The sequence below is a fragment of the Callithrix jacchus genome, chromosome 9 (assembly GCF_049354715.1).
Source record: "Callithrix jacchus isolate 240 chromosome 9, calJac240_pri, whole genome shotgun sequence".
NCBI classification, from domain to species: Eukaryota; Metazoa; Chordata; class Mammalia; order Primates; family Cebidae; genus Callithrix; species Callithrix jacchus.
In genome coordinates, this window is record NC_133510.1 from 55,219,900 (window position 1) to 55,239,000 (window position 19,101).

Below are 19,101 nucleotides of genomic sequence, written 5' to 3' on the forward strand. Positions count from 1 at the left end.
TCCTTAGTTGAACTGGTTAAAAAAAAAAAAAAAAGGCAAACAACTTACTTTATTAAAATAATAAAATTATTAACATCCAGCTGATGTCATTTGTCTGTGATATGTTAACATACCATGCTTAATATATTGACAGCTGAAAAACTGAAACAGCAACCATTTGGTTTTGGAAAGATGGGATAAACTATGCATCTTGCTTGTCAAAATCCATGTGCTTTTGGCTTAAAAACTTCTTACCATTTCTATCAAACACATATAAAATCCAATTAGAAATTCAGCAGGTACACTGTGTGTGTGTATATATATATATATATATATATATATACAATTTAAAATACATATATATTTTAAATATATATAATATATATTTTATATATATTATATATATATATACACTGTGTATATATATATATATGATATATATATAAAAACATGCATATATTTTATATGTCTTAATACTCGGTATTTCAGAAAAAAATGACATTAAAGAAATCCTCCATGATCTTATAATTACACCTATTTTGAAAAACAGACTGTCACCACAATAAGACCGAGTTTTTATGTGTGAGTTTTGTTTTGTGCAGCTGAGACACCAAGTGCTATACAGCATGCTCCACTAGTTGGCTTTTTTTGCTTTCTTCTGTCCATAGACAATAATATAGACAACTGTAACTCATAATCAGTTTAAATGCATTATTTGGTTAAAAAAAAAAAAGGATAGAAAGCTGAATTCATATAAAGAATATAAAACAGTCATAATTTCTAGTGTTCATTTTATAGCTTTGGAGCCAACTTGAGTCTTAAAAAAAGTTCTGCACTTTTTTTCTTTCATTCATTTTCCTTCCATATACAATTATTTTTCTTTATGAGAATCTTTAAATCAGGATTATAAGAAGCCATCAGACAGATTCTATTGAACCTGCAAAATGTCTTCCTTTTCATTAAATTAAAATGTTTTGAGGTGGAACAAAAACTTTCTATTCTGGGACAGCTTAGTGCAAGGCAAATCTGCAGCTTTTATCTGTTTGGCCTCTGTGGGTATTTGAGTGTTTGACGTTTGCTTTAAAAGGTGGTAGCAGCTGATCTTAGTGTTGTAAGAGCCTTTGCAAGGACAGGAGAGAGAAAACAACTGGGAATTATTAGAACTGTTACATTATAGCAAGTGAGGAGAAATATAAGTGAAGAGACAATTCATTATTTAAAACATGATCAATTACTGACCTCATCGCCCATGTGAGACTGAAACTCAAACTTCATTGGTGGACAGAATGCAGCAGGGTACATCTCCATGAATCTCTGCTTATCACTCCTGGGCTCTAAATTATCAACTGCATTCTCGATAATGTCTAAGCCTTCATGTCTGGAGGTTTCAAGGTTGTACTCCGCAGAGAGATACGTTCTTAGGGCTCTGTTCAGACTTGCATGGTAGCCAAGATCACAGCACTTAAAAAGTAAAAGAATACCACATTCAAAAATTAATGCAAAATTGATCAAAGACCAAAATGTGAGTATAGCTATAAAATTCTTAGAAGAAAACATAGGGGTAAATGTTCATGATATTGGATTAGGTACTGGTTTCTTGGATAGGACATCAAAAGCAGAAGCAACAGATAAAAAAATAAATTAGCTTCATCAAAATTGAAGACTCTCCATCTCTAATAAAGTATAAAAAATTAGCCGGGCGTGGTGGCCTGTGCCTATAGTCCCAGCTACTCAGGAGGCTGAGGCACGAGAATCACTTGAACCTGGGAGGTGAAGGTTGCAGTGAGCCAAGATAGTGCCACTGCATTCCAGCTTGGGCTACAGAGCAGGATTTTGTGTCAAAAAAAAAAAAGAGAAAAAAAAAATGTCACTATCAAGAGAGTGAAAAGAGAACCCACAGAATGGGAAGACATTTTTGCAAATCATATATCTTATTAGATACTTATAGCTAGAATATATAAAGAACTCTTACAACTCAATAATAAGAAGACAAAGCCTAATTTTAAAATGGGCAATGAATCTGAATAGACGTTTCTTCAAAGATGACATACAAATGGTCCACAAGCACATGAAGAGATTCTCAAAATCACCAGGAAATACTAATGGTAATCAGGGAAATGCAAATCAAAATCGCAATAAGATACCACTTCACACCCACTAGGATGGCTGTAATCAATAAGACAGACAATCAAGAAGAGAATGTGGAGAAACTGGAACCCTCATACACTGCTGGTGGGAATGTAAAATGGTAGAGCCACTTTGGAAAACAATCTGTTAGGTCCTCAAGAAGTTAAACATACAGTTACCATGTGACTCAGCAAATCTGCTCTTAGATATATATCTAAGGGAAATGAAAACATATTTCCACCCAAAAATGTGTATACAAATGTTTATAGTAGTATTATTAACAACAGCTAAAAGGTAAAAACAATCTAAATGTCTACAAACCAGCAAATGAAATGTGATATAGCCATATCATTAAATATTATTCAGCCACAAAAAGGAAGGAAGAACTGATACATGCTATAATATGGATGAACTTTGAAAACACTATTGTAGGTGAAAGAAGCAAGTCACAAATGACCACATATGATTTCACTGACATGAAATATTCAGAAGAGACAAATTTAAAAAGACAAAAAGTAGATTAGTGGTTGATGAGGGCTAGGAAGAGGGAAGAAGTAAGGGTAATGGTTGAGGGGTGCAAGATTTCCTTGTTGGGTAATTAACATGTTCTAAAATTAATTGTGGTGATGGATACACAACTCTCAGTATACTTAAAGTCAGCTGTAGATTTATAATGGGTAAACTATATAGTATGTGAATTATACCTCCATAAAGCTGTTAAAAAATAAAAGAGGCAAGATAAAATACCAAAAGAAAAGAATGAAAAATAGCATTCAAGTTTTATTTGTGCAATACTGAGATTGATACAATAATTTATTGAAACCTATGTAAGCTGCAAATACACTAACTACAATATTTTGGATTTGCATATTTTATTGAAGATCAAGAATAAACTGTACTCTTTGAGAAGTGAGAAGAACAGGTTACAATCTGCCAAAATAGTCTAGGAATGCCTTCCCTCTTATTCCTACAATAAATTTCTTAAATAATAAATGATTGTCAAAGTCTGCTTATTGAAGGTAGAATTTCATTTAGTATCCCTAGGAATATAACAGCTTTGAGATTCTTGAATCTTCATTATCTTTAATTTGTATTTATATTTTATTTTTTCATGTTGCATTTTAAGAGAATATGACTTAAAAAAAAACAACTCTGAAATTAGTAATCAATTACTGACAGTTTGATTTTCAATTTGTATAAAAAGCAGTATAAATCACTTAAAGAGGAAACAAGTGACTTTAAAGGTACAAAACCAGATCCTTTCCTTATATTGTCCCAGTGAAGTTCAATCAGTTCTATTTGATTCAATTCAACGCAGTAATTGGCCATGGATTCAGTGCCAGGGAATATGCTAGGCTCTAGGCACATAAAGATTGGAACATAGTAAATAAACTATCTCCATCCTCAAGGAATTTGAACCTAAATTCTGTTAGTTTGCTGTTAAAATAGTGGAGAAGTCACAAAGAAAGCAAGGTTTGTACAAGGGATGTATCTACCAGGATGTGAACCATTGGATCTGCTTTCTGAAGGTACACATTCAATCACTGACCTGTCCCTAGAATTTATTTAATTCCACCCTTGGAATTTGATTAAATAGGTTGGTCCTTACAACTAACCTATTTAATTCTAACCTTTACCCTCCAATTTCAGGATTAGTACATTTGAAATTTTAAAGTAAAGATATTCTGAACTCTTGCTATTTAAAATTTAGTATGTGGACCAGCAGCAACGGCATCACTGGGGGCTTGCTAGAAATGCAGGATCTTGGCTGAGTGCGGTGGCTCACACCTGTAATCCCAACGCTTTGGGAGGCCAAGGCAGAAGGATTGTTTGAGCCCACAGGTTCAAGACCAGCCTGGGTAACATAGTCAGACACTGTCTCTACAAAAATTTTAAAAAATTAGCCAGGTATGGGGGCAGGTGCTATGGTCCTAGCTACTGAGGAGGGTGAGCTGGGCAGAATCAGTTGATCCTGGGAGGTAGAGGCTGCAGTGAGCTGAGATCGTGCCACTCCACTCCAGCCTGGGCCACAAGTGGGACCCTTGTATCAAAAGATAAAATAAAAAAGGGATCCAGAGTCTCACTACTAACCTATTTCAGAATTTGAAGATTAAAAAGGATACACAGGTGATTTGTATGCACATTAAAAGTCTGAGAAGCACTGCCCTAAAACAATCATCCAGTAAAATAAGCCTGCAACCCTGTCTTTTGGGGGTGCTATTTCCCCAAACAGAAAATAGACTTGATTAAAGACGATGATTTGAAAAAATCAGAAAGTAGCTGTGCCATCATAATTACAAATACAAGCAAAATACAATTGTGAAATGCAACAATCAGTCTCATCAATACATTTCCAGTGGAATCAGCTGCACTCAAATATAGAGAATGATTCATTTTGGTTAATTTAGAAATTCTAGTCCCAGATGAACAAAGTCCTCTTGTATCCCTCTTCCTTCTCAAAATCTATAATGGTTCTCTGCAGTGGTTTTATACACATCAGAGAGTCTGAAAATTATTCTTTCAAGAACACCTCATTTAATGAAAACATAAATTTGTAAAGGAAATAACCTCTTTTTTTTTAGATGTACCAGTGTTTAAAAACATCTCACTATTCTGAAAGAAGACAGATTCTACTTGATTATAATGAAGCAGATGAGACAAGCTGTTTTATGAGTACTGATCCCAATGGGACTTAAAAAATTGAAATTGAGAGGAATGAAATCAGGAGAAAAGCCTCCCCCTCCCAGAAAAAAACCCCCAAATCTCTTAACTTAAAAGAGAAAGAGAGAAGGAAAAGGCAGAAAAAAAGAAAGAAAGCAATCTGACCTTAACCAGATTGACCTGGAGCTCTGAAAAAAACATTCTAAATTTTCATTACTCCGAGACTTGTCTCAAAATTTTAAGTGTAGCTTCTTTAGGGAAATAAATGTGAAGACTACAGAAACATCAGTGCATGTTTCCACAGCCAGTGCAGCCAGCTGGATTCTGCAGGTCTGGGCCCAGAGAGAGAGAATTTCATTGTGGCTTCCTCCTAGGTTGGGATGAGTGTGCATGCGGTTTAGTAACTGATCTAGGAGCCTCCCCAGGTGTCTTTGGAGCTTTGAGTGCTACCCTTAGGAGGCTTCTGTGATGAGTTTTGACAGAAAAGTTCCTTCTCTGACCCCTACAGTGCTTGTCACTCTGTGAGATCGCTTAATTGGCCTAATTTTGTTACTTCTGATAGGCAGCATTTCTACACTCTAGGCTTTTCAGGCATCTTGAACTAGAAATAAGATACAGAAAGAAGAAAATTCTTATTCAAAGTCTCCTGAGACAGCAAGGCTAGTAAATGAATCTTTTTTTTCTAAACTAGAAGCTGAAATGACACTGGATGTGTTAAATTCAAGATACTTGGTTAAAAAGGTCTAGAGTAATTCTATGGAGCTTATGAATTATTAATGACAATATGAAAAGTCAGCCTCTGCACAAAGAGCTGAGCTATAGCGTAAGTGCATTTAGTGATGAAAGTACATAAGAAACCAATACAAGATTTCATGAAAACAAAGCAGTGTTGTTCTAATGGATGAAAAATGCTGAACAGATACATAAAATTATGGATTAAAATTGGGGAAGAAAAGGCTTTTGGAAATGGAAGGGTATATGTATGTATTTAAAATATCTGAAAACCTGTCAAGACAGATTCAAGTAGTCATTAGTCTAAATCATCACAATAGGCTAATTTTCTTAGGCAAAAGAGTTGTAAATAGTATCAAAATGAAGATGAAATCCAAGTACAGACGCTCCGCAATTTACGATGGGTTACATCCCAATAAACCTGTTAAGTGAAATATTGTAAATTAAAAATGCATTTAATGTCCCAATAAACTTATCGTAAAGTCGAAAGTTGCAATTTGAACCACTGTAAGTCTTGATGCTCCTCTAGTTGCAATGGGGTTACGTTTAGATAAATCAATTGCAAAACTGAAAGCTGAACCAGTGTAAGCTGGGGACCACCTGTATGGAGGACTGTGAGAAATGCTGAGAGCTGGCCAAAATAACATGGTGACTATAATGTGTAATGTTAGATATAACTGGATCACAGCTGTTCAAGAAGAATATATATATATATACATATATTTTGGTGTAATTCCATGATATGAGCCCTAGTGGGGTAGAAGTTTTGCTCATAAAATGGGAGTTACCATGGTGGAACTGCATGGGAAACAAGTCTGAGATTCATGTTTCAAAAACCGTAGCAGCAGCTAAGGTCGTTTGCCAGGGTTGCCTTGGAGTAACTGGAGGGCAGCCCCAGGCTCCCATGTGATTCCAGAATTCAGCAGTTGTCATGATAATGCAAAGGATAACTCTTCTGCAGAATTATTCTCCCTTCACTTCTATACTGTGGCCTCTGTTGAGAGACTTCTGTGATCTTGTGTCCTGGGTCTTATCTCTGGGTTTAAATAAGACTAGCTTTGGTCATTTTAAAGCCATTGATATTGGGTATAGACTTTATCCAGTCCTTATTTTGAGGCTTTTTGCAAACTAGTGCAACCTAAGCAAAGCGAATTATAAAAACAACTTTCACATGACCAGGGGTATCTTTCAAAGGACCAGAAATAGAAAAGTTCAGAGCTTTTACATAGTAGTCAAATGAAGAAAGCAGATTTCTTCTGCCTAACTACTTCTTCGACCTTCTCTATTTTCCTAACCATACAGAATTTCACCCTAGAAACCACAAACATATTTTGTGAGAGATAGGCAGCTCCAGGATTGAACCAGATGTCTAAACTTCAACAGACAACTTTTACACACCAGTTTTCATATCTGGGTTCCTGATGGTCCAAAGAGAGCTAGCTGATAATTTAACTCTTCTTGTTGTCTCAACAACTGTAACTAAGCATTTAGAAAAAGTTGTTTTGAGTTTTCTCTTGAGCAATGAAAAGATCAAAATGGTCCATCTGTGTGATAGGAATGGGTGCAAAGTAGCAAACAGGACTGAGTTGCCTATGCCTGAGCCAATGAGTTGGCCAAATAATCATCTGCTGCCTAACACATCTCCCACCCATATACTGATGGGCAATCATTTCCTTCAGGAGCTGCTACTAGACTCATTTTCCCAGGCTAAAAATCTCTGTAACCAGCCTGAATCAAATAAGAGAGGAGAGAGAGCAAGCAAACCAAAGCCAATTAAATACAAGCCAGATGGTTAATGCTATGGATAAGCTAGAGTCAAAGGAATAGGGAGTGTTAGGGGAAAGGGTGTTGTCCTTTTATACAGGGCAGTTGAGGTGCAACATAAATGAAAAGAAGCAGTCAGTCCTGCAATGCTCTGGAAGAGTGTTCCAGACAAAAGGTGCAAAAGCCCCAGACGAGAAAAAGCTTGGTGGTTCTGAACAAAGAAGGCCAATGTACCTGATGCATGGTAAGGGAAAAGTTGCAAGAGATGACACTAAATGCAGATGGGCATCAGTTCATACAGGGTCTTAGTAAACAGTCTGGATTTTATTCTAAGGACAATGGGAGGTCTTTGGAGATTATGAAATAGTAACAGACATATCTGATTTATGTTTTACTTTCTCTCTCTCCCCGCTTTTTTTAGGTGGAGTTTCACTCTGTTACCCAGGCTGGAGTGCAATGGCATGATCTTGGCTCACTGCAACTTCCACCTCCTGGATTCAAGTGATTCTCTTGTCTCAGCCTCCTGACCAGCTGAGATTACAGGCGCCTGCCACCATGCCCAGTAGTTTTTGTATTTTTATTAGAGATGGGGTTTCACTATGTTGGCCAGGCTGGTCTCAAACTCCTGTGATTTATGTTTTTTAATACTCTGGCTGCTTGGGAACAGAATGGGTTTTTGGAACACATAATTGGAAGCTTAGGAAGCTATTGCAATAGAGCAGGCAAAGAATGAAGAGGCTTTATTTAGGAAACTGGGAGTACAGCTAGTGAGAAGCGGCGGGTTTGGGACACTTAGGAGGTAAAGATGACAGGATTTGCTGACGAATTTACATGTGTGGAACAAGATAACTGGTTTTTAGCTTGTGCTACTGGGCAGAAAGTGGCGTGATTTTCTGAGGTGTAAAACATGACTAAAAAGAAAGTTGTTATGTGTGTGGAGGATGATTAACAGTAGGGCAAATGGATATAAAAAGTTGTGTGTTTAGTGTTTTATGTGTTCAAGATGCCTATTAAGACAACTGGTTAGGGATGCCCAGTAGTCAGCTGATGTACCAATCTGAAGCCCAGGAAGATGACCAAGGCTGGTGGTAAAAATCTAGGAGCCATCAGATGGTATTTAGGCCAAGGAATCAAGAGATCATGCCTCAGGTGACTCCCAACATTCAGAAGTCCAGCCAGAAAGGACAAGTGAGCACCGGAGACTGAGAAAAGAGAAGGAACAACCCGTGCTGCAGGAGGAAACCACATCAGTGCATCTTCCTTTAACAAAGGCCCCTGGAACCTCCATTGTAAAGAACTTTAAAAGCCAACTACTTCAGGTATCCAACTCATTTCAGTTTTTAAATACTCTTTCTATCACAAAGGGATAAAACCATGCCTAAATCAGTTTACATGATTACCACAACATCCTAACCCATTTAACAATGATCTCTCCATAATCTTCCTAATAGGAGTTCAGGTCTAATCGGGAATACAGCACTACAATGGGACAGGTGTTCATGGATAAACCTTAATACTGTTATATGGGAGAAAAGTCAAACTAAGAAAACTCTGAACTCTAAATAAGTTGCTTTTTAATTAAACACATGTCCCAAGACACAAAATAGATAAGGTTAAAGGCTTTAACATAGCTGATTTTGCCGAAATGATAAAAAAGGATGGCATGCAATATATGATACAATCTAACCTCAATCTTATTCTTCATAAATGGCAAATAAAACACATGTGACAGATATTTCTATGAAGAAAACTGGCTGGAGTAGGGAATTATTCCTTGGCAATATTCCATAATGATAATAACAAAGATTTATCTTTCAGGCTCTTAACCAACCTGCTTAAGATGTTTATAGGGAGAAACTGGAGACCATGACACTGTACTGCAAGGATGACAAATCCTTTATTATTACTGGGCAGTGCTCTGAGAGAAAGCACTGACAGAATTTTATTGTTGAGGACTGAGTTTCTCTGAATACATTTTGAAGGTGTGGAACTGAAGTGGAAGAGGCTACATTATCAGTAATGCAATTTTAAAACTAGTTGCTTTAAGAATTCCATATTTTCAAAGTGTTGAACCTGATGATACATCAGAAAATCCTAGCATTAAGACGTGTACTCTACTCTAATTCTTTTCTCTTAGCAAATCATAATCTTTTGGAACTCTCAGCATTCAATTACAAATATTTGTTGCCTGTATTATTTTTCTTCTGGTTGTAACACATCCTAATTCTTACAAGATAGTAAGTTATAGGCTCTTTTGCACTTAATATTGGTGATAATAATTATCACGGATGTTTAACCTATTATTTACAAAAACTACAATCTAAAAGTCCTTATTTGTTGTGAAATTAACACTCTGTTCCACTTCCCACTTGATTCCAAACTAGGAGATTATTACTTTACAAACTAAAATTTACTTAGGACTTTCTTCAGAGACAGAGGAAAAGCACTTTGAACAATCTTCTGTTTAAGTGATACTCCAGCTTAACTAACATTTGCTTCATTTCATAAATCAGGATCAGCAAACTAGAGCCTGTGAGCCAAATCCAGCCCATGGCTTGGTAAGGTAAATAAAGTGTGACTGCAATACAATCACGCCCATTTGCTTACTTACTATCTATGACTACTTTTGTACTAGAGCTGAATAGTTGTGACACAGACCACATGGGTTCACAAACACGAAAATATTTACCATCTGGTCCTTTACAGAAAAAGTTTATCCATCCTTGCTTTAGTGATGGATAAAGGACAGTGACCAATGCCAATGGCAATGTGAACACACACAGCCAGTAGGTGCTCTCTAATACTCCTCTATATTTCTGCTCCAACAATTCATCTGTATGCCTCCAAGAATAGACTGGGCAATATTTGTGCCATTTATATTTATTATAACTATAATTAACTATTAAATAAACTGATAAAATAAGTCTAAAACATTGTTGGAAAGGCTCAGGAGTAAACAAAATTAGATGAGGCAAAGGTATAACAACTGTGCAAGATTGTGAAAATACTGTAAATGTCCAGAATACTTTTTTCTTCACACCAAAAAACCTCAAAACTAGAAATCATAGATAATACACAATGGAAGTGATTTGTGTAAAGGAAGATTACTCTGAATTCTGTACAGTAAATAAATCATTAAAAGCATATAATGCATAGTAAAAACAGAGAACAAAAAGATAAATCATAATATTAAAAGATTGGCAGGGACAAGTATATTGGTAAGCTTTAAACATATTTAAGGCATGTATTTATCAGTTTAGTAATTCCCTTTTTCTTTTTAAAATATAAAATATGCCACACTTATAGAAAAGTATGAAACATGTATTTATTTATTTATTTTTTGAGACTGACTTTCACTCTTGTTGCCCAGGTGGAGTGCAATGGTGTGATCTTGGCTCACCACAACATCTGCCTCCCAGGTTCAAGTGATTCTCCTGTCTCAGCCTCCCGAGAAGCTGGGATTACAGGCAACTGCCAACATGCCTGGCTAATATTTTTGTATTTTTAGTAGAGATAGGGTTTCACCATGTTGGTCAGGCTGGTCTTGAATTCCTGATCTCAAGAGATCTGCCTGCCTCAGCCTCCCAAAGTGCTAGGATTACAGGCATGAGCCACCATGCCTGGCTTATGTTCCTTTTAAATAAATAAAATGTTACTGACATTTCAGATGTTCTCCAAGTTCCCCCTTCCTAATCACAATTCCTTCCCTTCTCCCTAGACATAATTCAGTATCTGGAGGACCCAGAAGTGTCCAAGCTTTGTTTGGTATACTACATTCAAATATTTTCAGCTGAAATAAAAGAATAGATACTGGCTAACAATTGAGCCATTTTCCTCACTGCGTTACCATCAATATCAATAAACATTAGCATTCTGATAGCTAATGTTTTTGATTTGGACTTGATCAAGAAGTTAATTTTTACCTACTAAGTTTATGAAGGAGTTATATTCAGTGATGGAACTCATCCTAATGTTCATTCATTGATCCTACCAAGGCACAATTAAGTATGTAAGATTTACTAACAATAATTTCAGTAGACCTCCAAAAACCATTATTTATAAATGATTAGAGATTTTCTACATTGGAAGCAATTTCTCAGAGAGAGAAAGAGAGAATGCACTTTAGTAATCCAAACTAATATTGATTGGTAAAGGTTATCTCAAATAGATAAAAGTTGAAATTATTAAATATTTTGAAAACCATTAGCTCACCTCTAAATATACAGAAAAGACCAACTTGTCTATCAAAGTGTTGAATTATTAAAATTTTTAGCTGAAGTAGTTAACAAAAGAAGATTCCATTAGTGTCAATGATATATATGTAAACTGATTAGTCTGAAGTGCTTAAAAACATTTTAAAAATTGTTATTCCCTTTTAGTTGACATTATTAATTTGTACTGTAAGAAAGAATTTTGCTGACCAAAAGTAAATTATAGCTCAGATGTTGCTGAGTTCCAAATTAGCAGATTTTCAATGTAATAAGATCCTAATTTGAGAGGTTGTAAAATATCCATAGTTTGATGTAAGGAGGGAAGACTTAACTATAAGATATAGGAAATCAGAGTCATATCACCCAAAGACAGCAATTTTAGCATCATTGTTGGTGGGTTAAGTAGATATTGTGGTATGCCAAAATAAGATGTAGCAACACACTTAAGATGTAATCTACTGCAAAATGCTTAACTTGAATTCAACAGGTCTTTATATAAAATTCAACTTGTAAGAATATAGAAGATAAAGAAACAGGCTAAATGACATGCTAAGGAGGTAGTAGACAAATCCAGAAGCTCAAGTATTCTAAGGAACAACTGTCCATGTCTTTTCAACAAAGAACTTTGCTGGTTTAAAAAAAATTTAAAGGACATAATGTGTAATCCAGACCTAATGTGTAATACTAAGTCAGGTGTTGCCTAGACATATCAGCTGTGAAACATTCCTTGGGGTCACAAATGGAAATGTGGTATATATTAGATGAGACAAAAATCTACTGAGATGGAAGGATGAAGGTCACTGATTTTATAAAGTAGATTAGAAAGCGCTATGTAAAATATGATTTCATACTCTCATTCTGGTTTAAAAATATGTGTATATAGACATAGAGAAAGTCTAGCTTTAATAATGATGATCTTAGGTGGTAAGAATGTGATCACTGGAAGTCCTAGATAGTGCAATCAGAGAAGAGAAAGAAATAAAGAACATACAAATTGGGAAGGAAAAAGTCAAATTATCCTTGTTTACAGATGATACGATTTTATATTTGGAAAAAGCTAAAGATTCTACCAAAAAACTATTAGAACTGATAAATTCAGCAAAGATACAGGATACAAAATCAACATTTCTATATGCCAACAGCATACAATCTGAAAAAGAAATAAATTAAGTAATCCCATTTCTAATAGCTACACATAAAATAAATATCTAGGAGTAAACCAAAGAAGTGAAAGATCAACATACAATAAAAAGTATAAAACACAGATGCAAGTATATACAATAAAAAGTATAAAACATGGATGCAAGAAATTGAAAACACAAAAAAATGGAAAGATATTCTATGTTCATGGATTGGGAGAACCAATATTGTTAAAATGCCCACACTTCCCAAAGCAGTCTACAGATTTGATACAATCTCTATGAAAATAACAATAACACGCTTCAGCGAAATAGAATAAATAATCCTAAAGTTTATATTAAACCACAAAAAATGTATAGTAGCCAAAGCCCTCCTGAGCAAAAAGAAAAAATCTTGAGGAATCACACTCCCTAACTTTAATTACAGTCCAAAGCTATAGTAACCAAAATTGTACCGGCATAAACATAGACAAGTGGAACAGAACAGAGAACCCAGAAATAAATTCATCTATCTACAGTAAACTCATTTCAACAAAAGTGCCAGGAACAATGATATGGTTTGGCTGTGTCCCCACCCAAATCTCATCTTGAATTGTAGTTCCCATAATCCCCACATGTCATGGGAAGGACCCAGTGGAAGGTAACTAAGTCATGGGGGCAGTTACCCTCATACTATCCTTGTGATACTGAATGAGTTCTCACAAGATCTGATGGTTTTATAAGGGGGTTTTCTTTGCTTGGCACATCTCTCTCCTGTTGCCACATGAAGAAGGATGTGTTTGCTTCCCCATCCACCATGATTGCAAGTTTCCTGAAGCCTCCCAAGCCATGTGGAACTGTGAGTCAAGTAAATCTCTTTCCTTTATAAATTATCCAGTCTTGGGCAGTTCTTTATAGCACTGTGATATGGACTAATACAAACATATATTAGGGAAAAGTCTCTTCAATAAATGTTCTGGGAAAGTGGGGTACGATATGCAAAAGAATGAAACTAGACCCCTATCTCTCACCACATACAGAAATCAAATCAAAATGGATCAAAGACTTAAATCTAAGATCTCAGACTATAAAACTACTATAAGAAAACACTGGGGAAACTCTCCAGGAAACTGGTCTGGGCAAAGACTTCTTAAGTAACACCCTAAAAGCAGAGGCAAACAATGCAAAAATGGACAAACGGAATTACATCAAGTTAAAAAGTTTCTCTGCAGCAAAAGAAACAATCAACAAGGTGAAAAGGGAATCCACAGAATGGGAGAAAATATTTGCAAGCTATTCATCTGACGAGAGATTAATAACCAGAACATACAAGGAGTTCAAACAACACAATAGGAAAAAATCTAAAATTTGCAGGCAAACGACCTAGATAGTTCTCAAAAGAGGACATACAAATGGCAAACAGGTATATGAAAAGGTACTCAACATCACTGATCATCAGAGAGATGCAAATGAAAACTACAATGAGCTATCATCTCACCCCAGTTAAAATGGCTTTTATCCAAAAGGCAGGAAGCAACTAATGCTGGTAAGAAAGTGGAGAAAAGGGAACTCATGTACACCGTTGGTAGGAATGTAAATTAATATCGCCACTATAGAGAACAGTAGGGAAATTCCTCAAAAAACTAAAAATAGAGTTACCACATGATCTAGCAATCCTACTGATAGGTATATACCCAAAAGAAAGAAAATCATTACACTGAAGAGAAATCTGCATTCCCATGTTTACTGCAGCACTATTCACAATAGCCAAGATTTGGAAGTAACTTCCAATTGTTTTTTTAGTAACCAAAACAAAATAATGTGAATAGCCAAGATTTGGAAGTGCCCATTAACAGATGAATGGATAATAAAAATGTGGTACATATGCATAGTGGATTTCTATTTAGCCATGAAAAAGAACAAGATCCTGTCATTTGCAACAACATGGATGAAACTGAAGGACAATATGTTAAGTATTCACTTACTACAAAACATTTCATTCAAGGAATCACTTGATTTAAATGCAGAAACATTTTGTGTTGTTTTAAATACTTTCAGCACCCTAATGAAATAAACTTTTTATGTTATGCTACTCCTAGATTTCCTGAGTAAAAAATTTTACTTGTTTTCCTGAGTAAAAATAAAAAATTTTATAACCCCAGCTTTCAAACCTAAGTCTGCCAGGTTTCTGCAAGGTACACAGAATATAAAAGAACTAATCCTATGTAACTTCTTTCTTGCTTTTTTGTTTAGGGCTCATTTTGGTAGTGATTGGAGTACTTAGCTAAAACCAAACTATTTTTAATAAAAGAAAAACTCTCCATGTATTGAAAAGTATTTCTTTAATACTTGCAAGGTACTAAGCACCATTCCTAACAATGGGAATCCAGCAGTGAATAAAATGAAGGCTTCACCTTTATTGACCTTATGTATGAGTTGGGAGACAAATTATAAATGAATTTATATTTATATACATACAGGTACATGTACACACACACACATATAAAATAAGTCATGATAATGCCATACAGAAAAATAAAACAGAGCTATGGAGGTGCTTCTTTTGATAGAGTGTCCAGGAAGAGCCTGATACTTGAGCAGAGGAGTGAGCTGCAATGCCATGTAGCTATCGGGGGAAGAAATGCATCACACAGAAGGACTGGCATATCTAAGGGTGCAGAGGCAGAGGTGTGTCTTGCCATCTCAAGATGCTCACAAAAAAGCAAAGGAGGCCAGGATGGCTTCAGCTGAGCAAGAGAGGAGGGTGCTAGGAGATGAGGTTGGCAGAAGTCCTATCACTTACGGTCTTTTGGACAGGGAAGGGCTTTGAATTTTGTTCTATGTGTGATGGGGAGCCATTGAAGCATTTTTTTGAGCAGGGAAGTGACATCACCTGGGTTATATTTTAAAGATTCACTCTGGCAGTTGAGTGAATAAAGGCATCAGGAGGACACAAGTGAAAACAGGGAGCTATAGCAGCACTATTCACAATAGCCAAGATTTGGAAGTACCCATCAACAGATGAATGGATAATGAAAATACGGTACATATACACAGCAGAGTTCTATTCAGCCATGAAAAAGAACGAGATCCCGTCATTTGCAACAACATGGATATGGAGGACAAAAAGTATTAACAAAATAAACCAGGCACAGAAAGACAAACTTCATACATTCTCACTCATTTGTGAGAGCTAAAAATTAAAACAATTGAACTTACGGAGATAGGATGGTTGTGGGGGTGGAGGGGAAGTGGGGATAGTTAATGGGTACAAAAATATAGTTAGATAGAATATATAAGAGCTGGTATTTTTCAGCACAATAAGGTGACTACAGTTCACAGTAATTTATTGTATACTTAAAAATAACGAAAAGCATAAAATTGGAATGTTTGTAACAAAAAGAAATGATAAATGCTTGAGGTGGTGAATACCCCATTTACCCTGATGTGATTATTATGCATTGGCCTGTTTAAAAATACCTCATGTACCTGATAAATTTATATACCTACTATATAACCATAAAAATTAAAAATTAAAATTAAAAAAGTGGTCATTTTATATCTGCTTGTAGTATTTTCTAGGTTTTTACAATACACGTGCACTGCTTCTATAATAATTTCTATGGAAAATTTATAACTTTTCTGTGGTATCAATAGATGCATTCATATTACTTCATCATAGAAAATTTGTTAGAAAAGAGACAGATACCGACATGAGTGGAAGCTAAGGGGAAACTAAGGGGAAACTGGGGGTTTATAGAAAAAGGTCTCAACTTTAATTCTTTTTCCAAAAGCCTACACAGCACCCGGTATTCCCAGGCCGTCTCCCATACAGGTACAACCAGGCCCGACCCTGCTTAGCTTCCGAGATCAGACGAGATCGGGTCAACTTTAATTCTTTAACTCTTTATAATACTTTGAATTTATCAAGATACATTTACTGCCTTTCATGTCATTTCACATACACAATGTTGTGCACTAAAAATGTTGTCCTGACTTTTTCTCACTGGAGGCATTACAGCTCTTCTCTTTATTATTAGATAGCTCAGTGTAAGATGTACTTTGCTAAATAAACTCACAAAGCATGAAGAATTCTAGATACCGCTGCATAATAATCAACCTGTTTCCTTTTCACCAGGAAGGGTCAAGCTTAATGGTTGTTAGGATCACCACTATATATGCAAATTGGATCTAAATGCAACCATTTTAGAATATACATATTCACACTCTAATTGCCTTAAAAGTGAGTCAAGGAATATAAAAATTACTTTCACTAAGAGAGTACTCAATTTCAGTTGAATATACAGCAAGCCAATTTCATATCATTTATTTCCAATTTCATAAGTTATATTATTTGAGAATTGTTCATGTTTTAGATTTAAGACTGATCTTCCAAAAGTCCAACTGTTTTTTTCTAATTGCATTTGAGGTTTTGTGGTGCATGTGAAGAACATGCAAGATTGTTGCATAGGTACACACATGGCAGTGTGATGTGCTGCCTTCGTCCCCATGACCTATATCTTGCATTTCTCCCCATGCTATCTTTCCCCAACTCCCCACCCCCCACTGTCCCTCCCCTATTTGCCCCCGGACAGACCCCAGTATGTGATGCTCCCCTCCCTGTGTCCATGTGTTCTCATTGTTCAACACCCGCATAAGAGTGAGAACATGCGGTGTCTGACACAAAAACAGAAAATCAAACAACTTTTTTAAAAACAGAATATCACTTGGCATATTGAACATTTACTTATTTGGTCAGAGTCAATTAGATCTGGAGGTTAAAAATGTATGAGTTTGGGCCAGGCACGGTGACTCACGTATGTAATCCCAGCACTTTGGGAGGCCTAGGCGGGCGGATCACCTGAGGTCAGGAGTTCGAGATCAGCCTGACTAAATGGAGAAACCCCATCTGTACTAAAAATACAAACTTAGCCAGGTGTGGTGATGCATGCCTGTAATCCAAGCTACTCGGGAGGCTGAGGCAGGAGAACCGCCTGAACCAAGGAGGTGGAGGTTGCGGTGAGCTGAGATCACACCATTGCACTCCAGCCTGGGCAACAAGAGCGAAACTCTGTCTCAAAAAAAAGGTATTGGTTTGAAGCCCACCTCTGATTGGCCGCATAACCTTAGGCAAGTTATCTAGCTTAGCTAGATCTCAGTTTTGTTTTGTTTTTTCAATCTATAAAATGGAGAAAACACTATTTACCTCAGAGAGTTGTGATGATTAGATGAGATTATGCTGCCTGTTACATGGCACACTCAATAAATATCCATGACAATGATGGTGATGACTCTCGTAATCCTGACATGCGATTCCAGTCCATATATCCCAAGAATGTTGAGGACGCTCCTTTACATCTCCACATGGATATCTGATAGGTATCTCAGTCTTCCCAGACATAGCAAGGCTACTGTTCTCACTTCAGCCTGCTTCTCCCCTGGGGCTCCTATCTCAGTAACCCAGGAGTCATTTTTGAGGACCTCAACCTAGCAGTCATTTCTATCCTCTTTTTTCACACATGGCAGCAAATTCCTATGAGCTCTATGTTCAATCTATTTTGGTCTTACCGCTTAGATAGGTCTACGGCTACCACACCAGTCCAAGTCAGCATCATCTTTAGCCTGGGCAACTGCAGACACTCTTGCTTTAACTCCCTGTTTTCACTTGTGTCCTCTAGACTCCTTTAGTCTATTTCTCACTTAATTACCAGAGTGAATCTTTAAAATGTAACCCAGGTGATGTCACTTACCTGCTTAAAAAAATCCTTCAATGGCTCCCCATCACATGTAGAACAAAATTCAAAGCCCTTCCCTGTCCAAAAGACCCTAAGTGATAGGACTTCTGTCAACCTCATCTCCTAGCACCCTCCTCTCTTGCTCAGCTGCAGCCATCCTGGCCTCCTTTGCTTTTCTGTGAGCATCTTGAGATGGCAAGACACACCTCTGCCTCTGCGCCCTTAGATATGTCAGTCCTTCTGTGTGACACATTTCTTCCCAGATAGCTGCATGGCATTGTAGCTCACTCCTCTGCTCAAGTATCAGGCTTTCCCTGGACACTCCATCAAAAGAAGCACCTCCATAGCTCTATTTTTCTGTATGGCATTGTCATGACTTATTTGATATGTGTGTGTGTGTACATGTACTTGTATGTATATAAACATAAATTCATTTATAGTTTGTCTCCCAACTCATACATAAGGTCAATAAAGGTGAAGCCTTCATTTTATTCACTGCTGGATTCCCATTGTCAGGAATGATGCTTAGTATCTTGTAGGTATTAAAGAAATACTTTTCAATACATGGAGAGTTTTTCTTGTATTAAAATTGGTTTGGATTTGGCGAAATGAGCCCTAAACAAAATTGTATTAAAATTAGTTTGGATTTAGCTAAGTACTCCACTACCAAATGAGCCCTAAACAAAAAAGCAAGAAAGAAGTTACATAGGATTAGTTCTTTTATGTTCTGTGTACCTTGCAGAAACCTGTTTGAAAGCTGGGGCCCTACAATTC

At 36.4% G+C, this 19,101-nt stretch overlaps 1 protein-coding gene across 4 annotated transcripts in view; it reads right to left on the minus strand.

Annotated features, from left to right (window-relative positions):
* The window catches only part of SRGAP1 (SLIT-ROBO Rho GTPase activating protein 1), a 334,709-nt gene that overhangs the window by 96,528 nt on the left and 219,080 nt on the right, over positions 1-19,101 (minus strand). For all 4 annotated transcript variants that reach the window (XM_009004152.5, XM_002752697.6, XM_078336139.1 and 1 more), the window contains exon 7: positions 1,219-1,440. In XM_009004152.5, the coding sequence (XP_009002400.1) occupies positions 1,219-1,440 (222 nt within the window). The remainder of the gene's footprint in view (positions 1-1,218; positions 1,441-19,101) is intronic.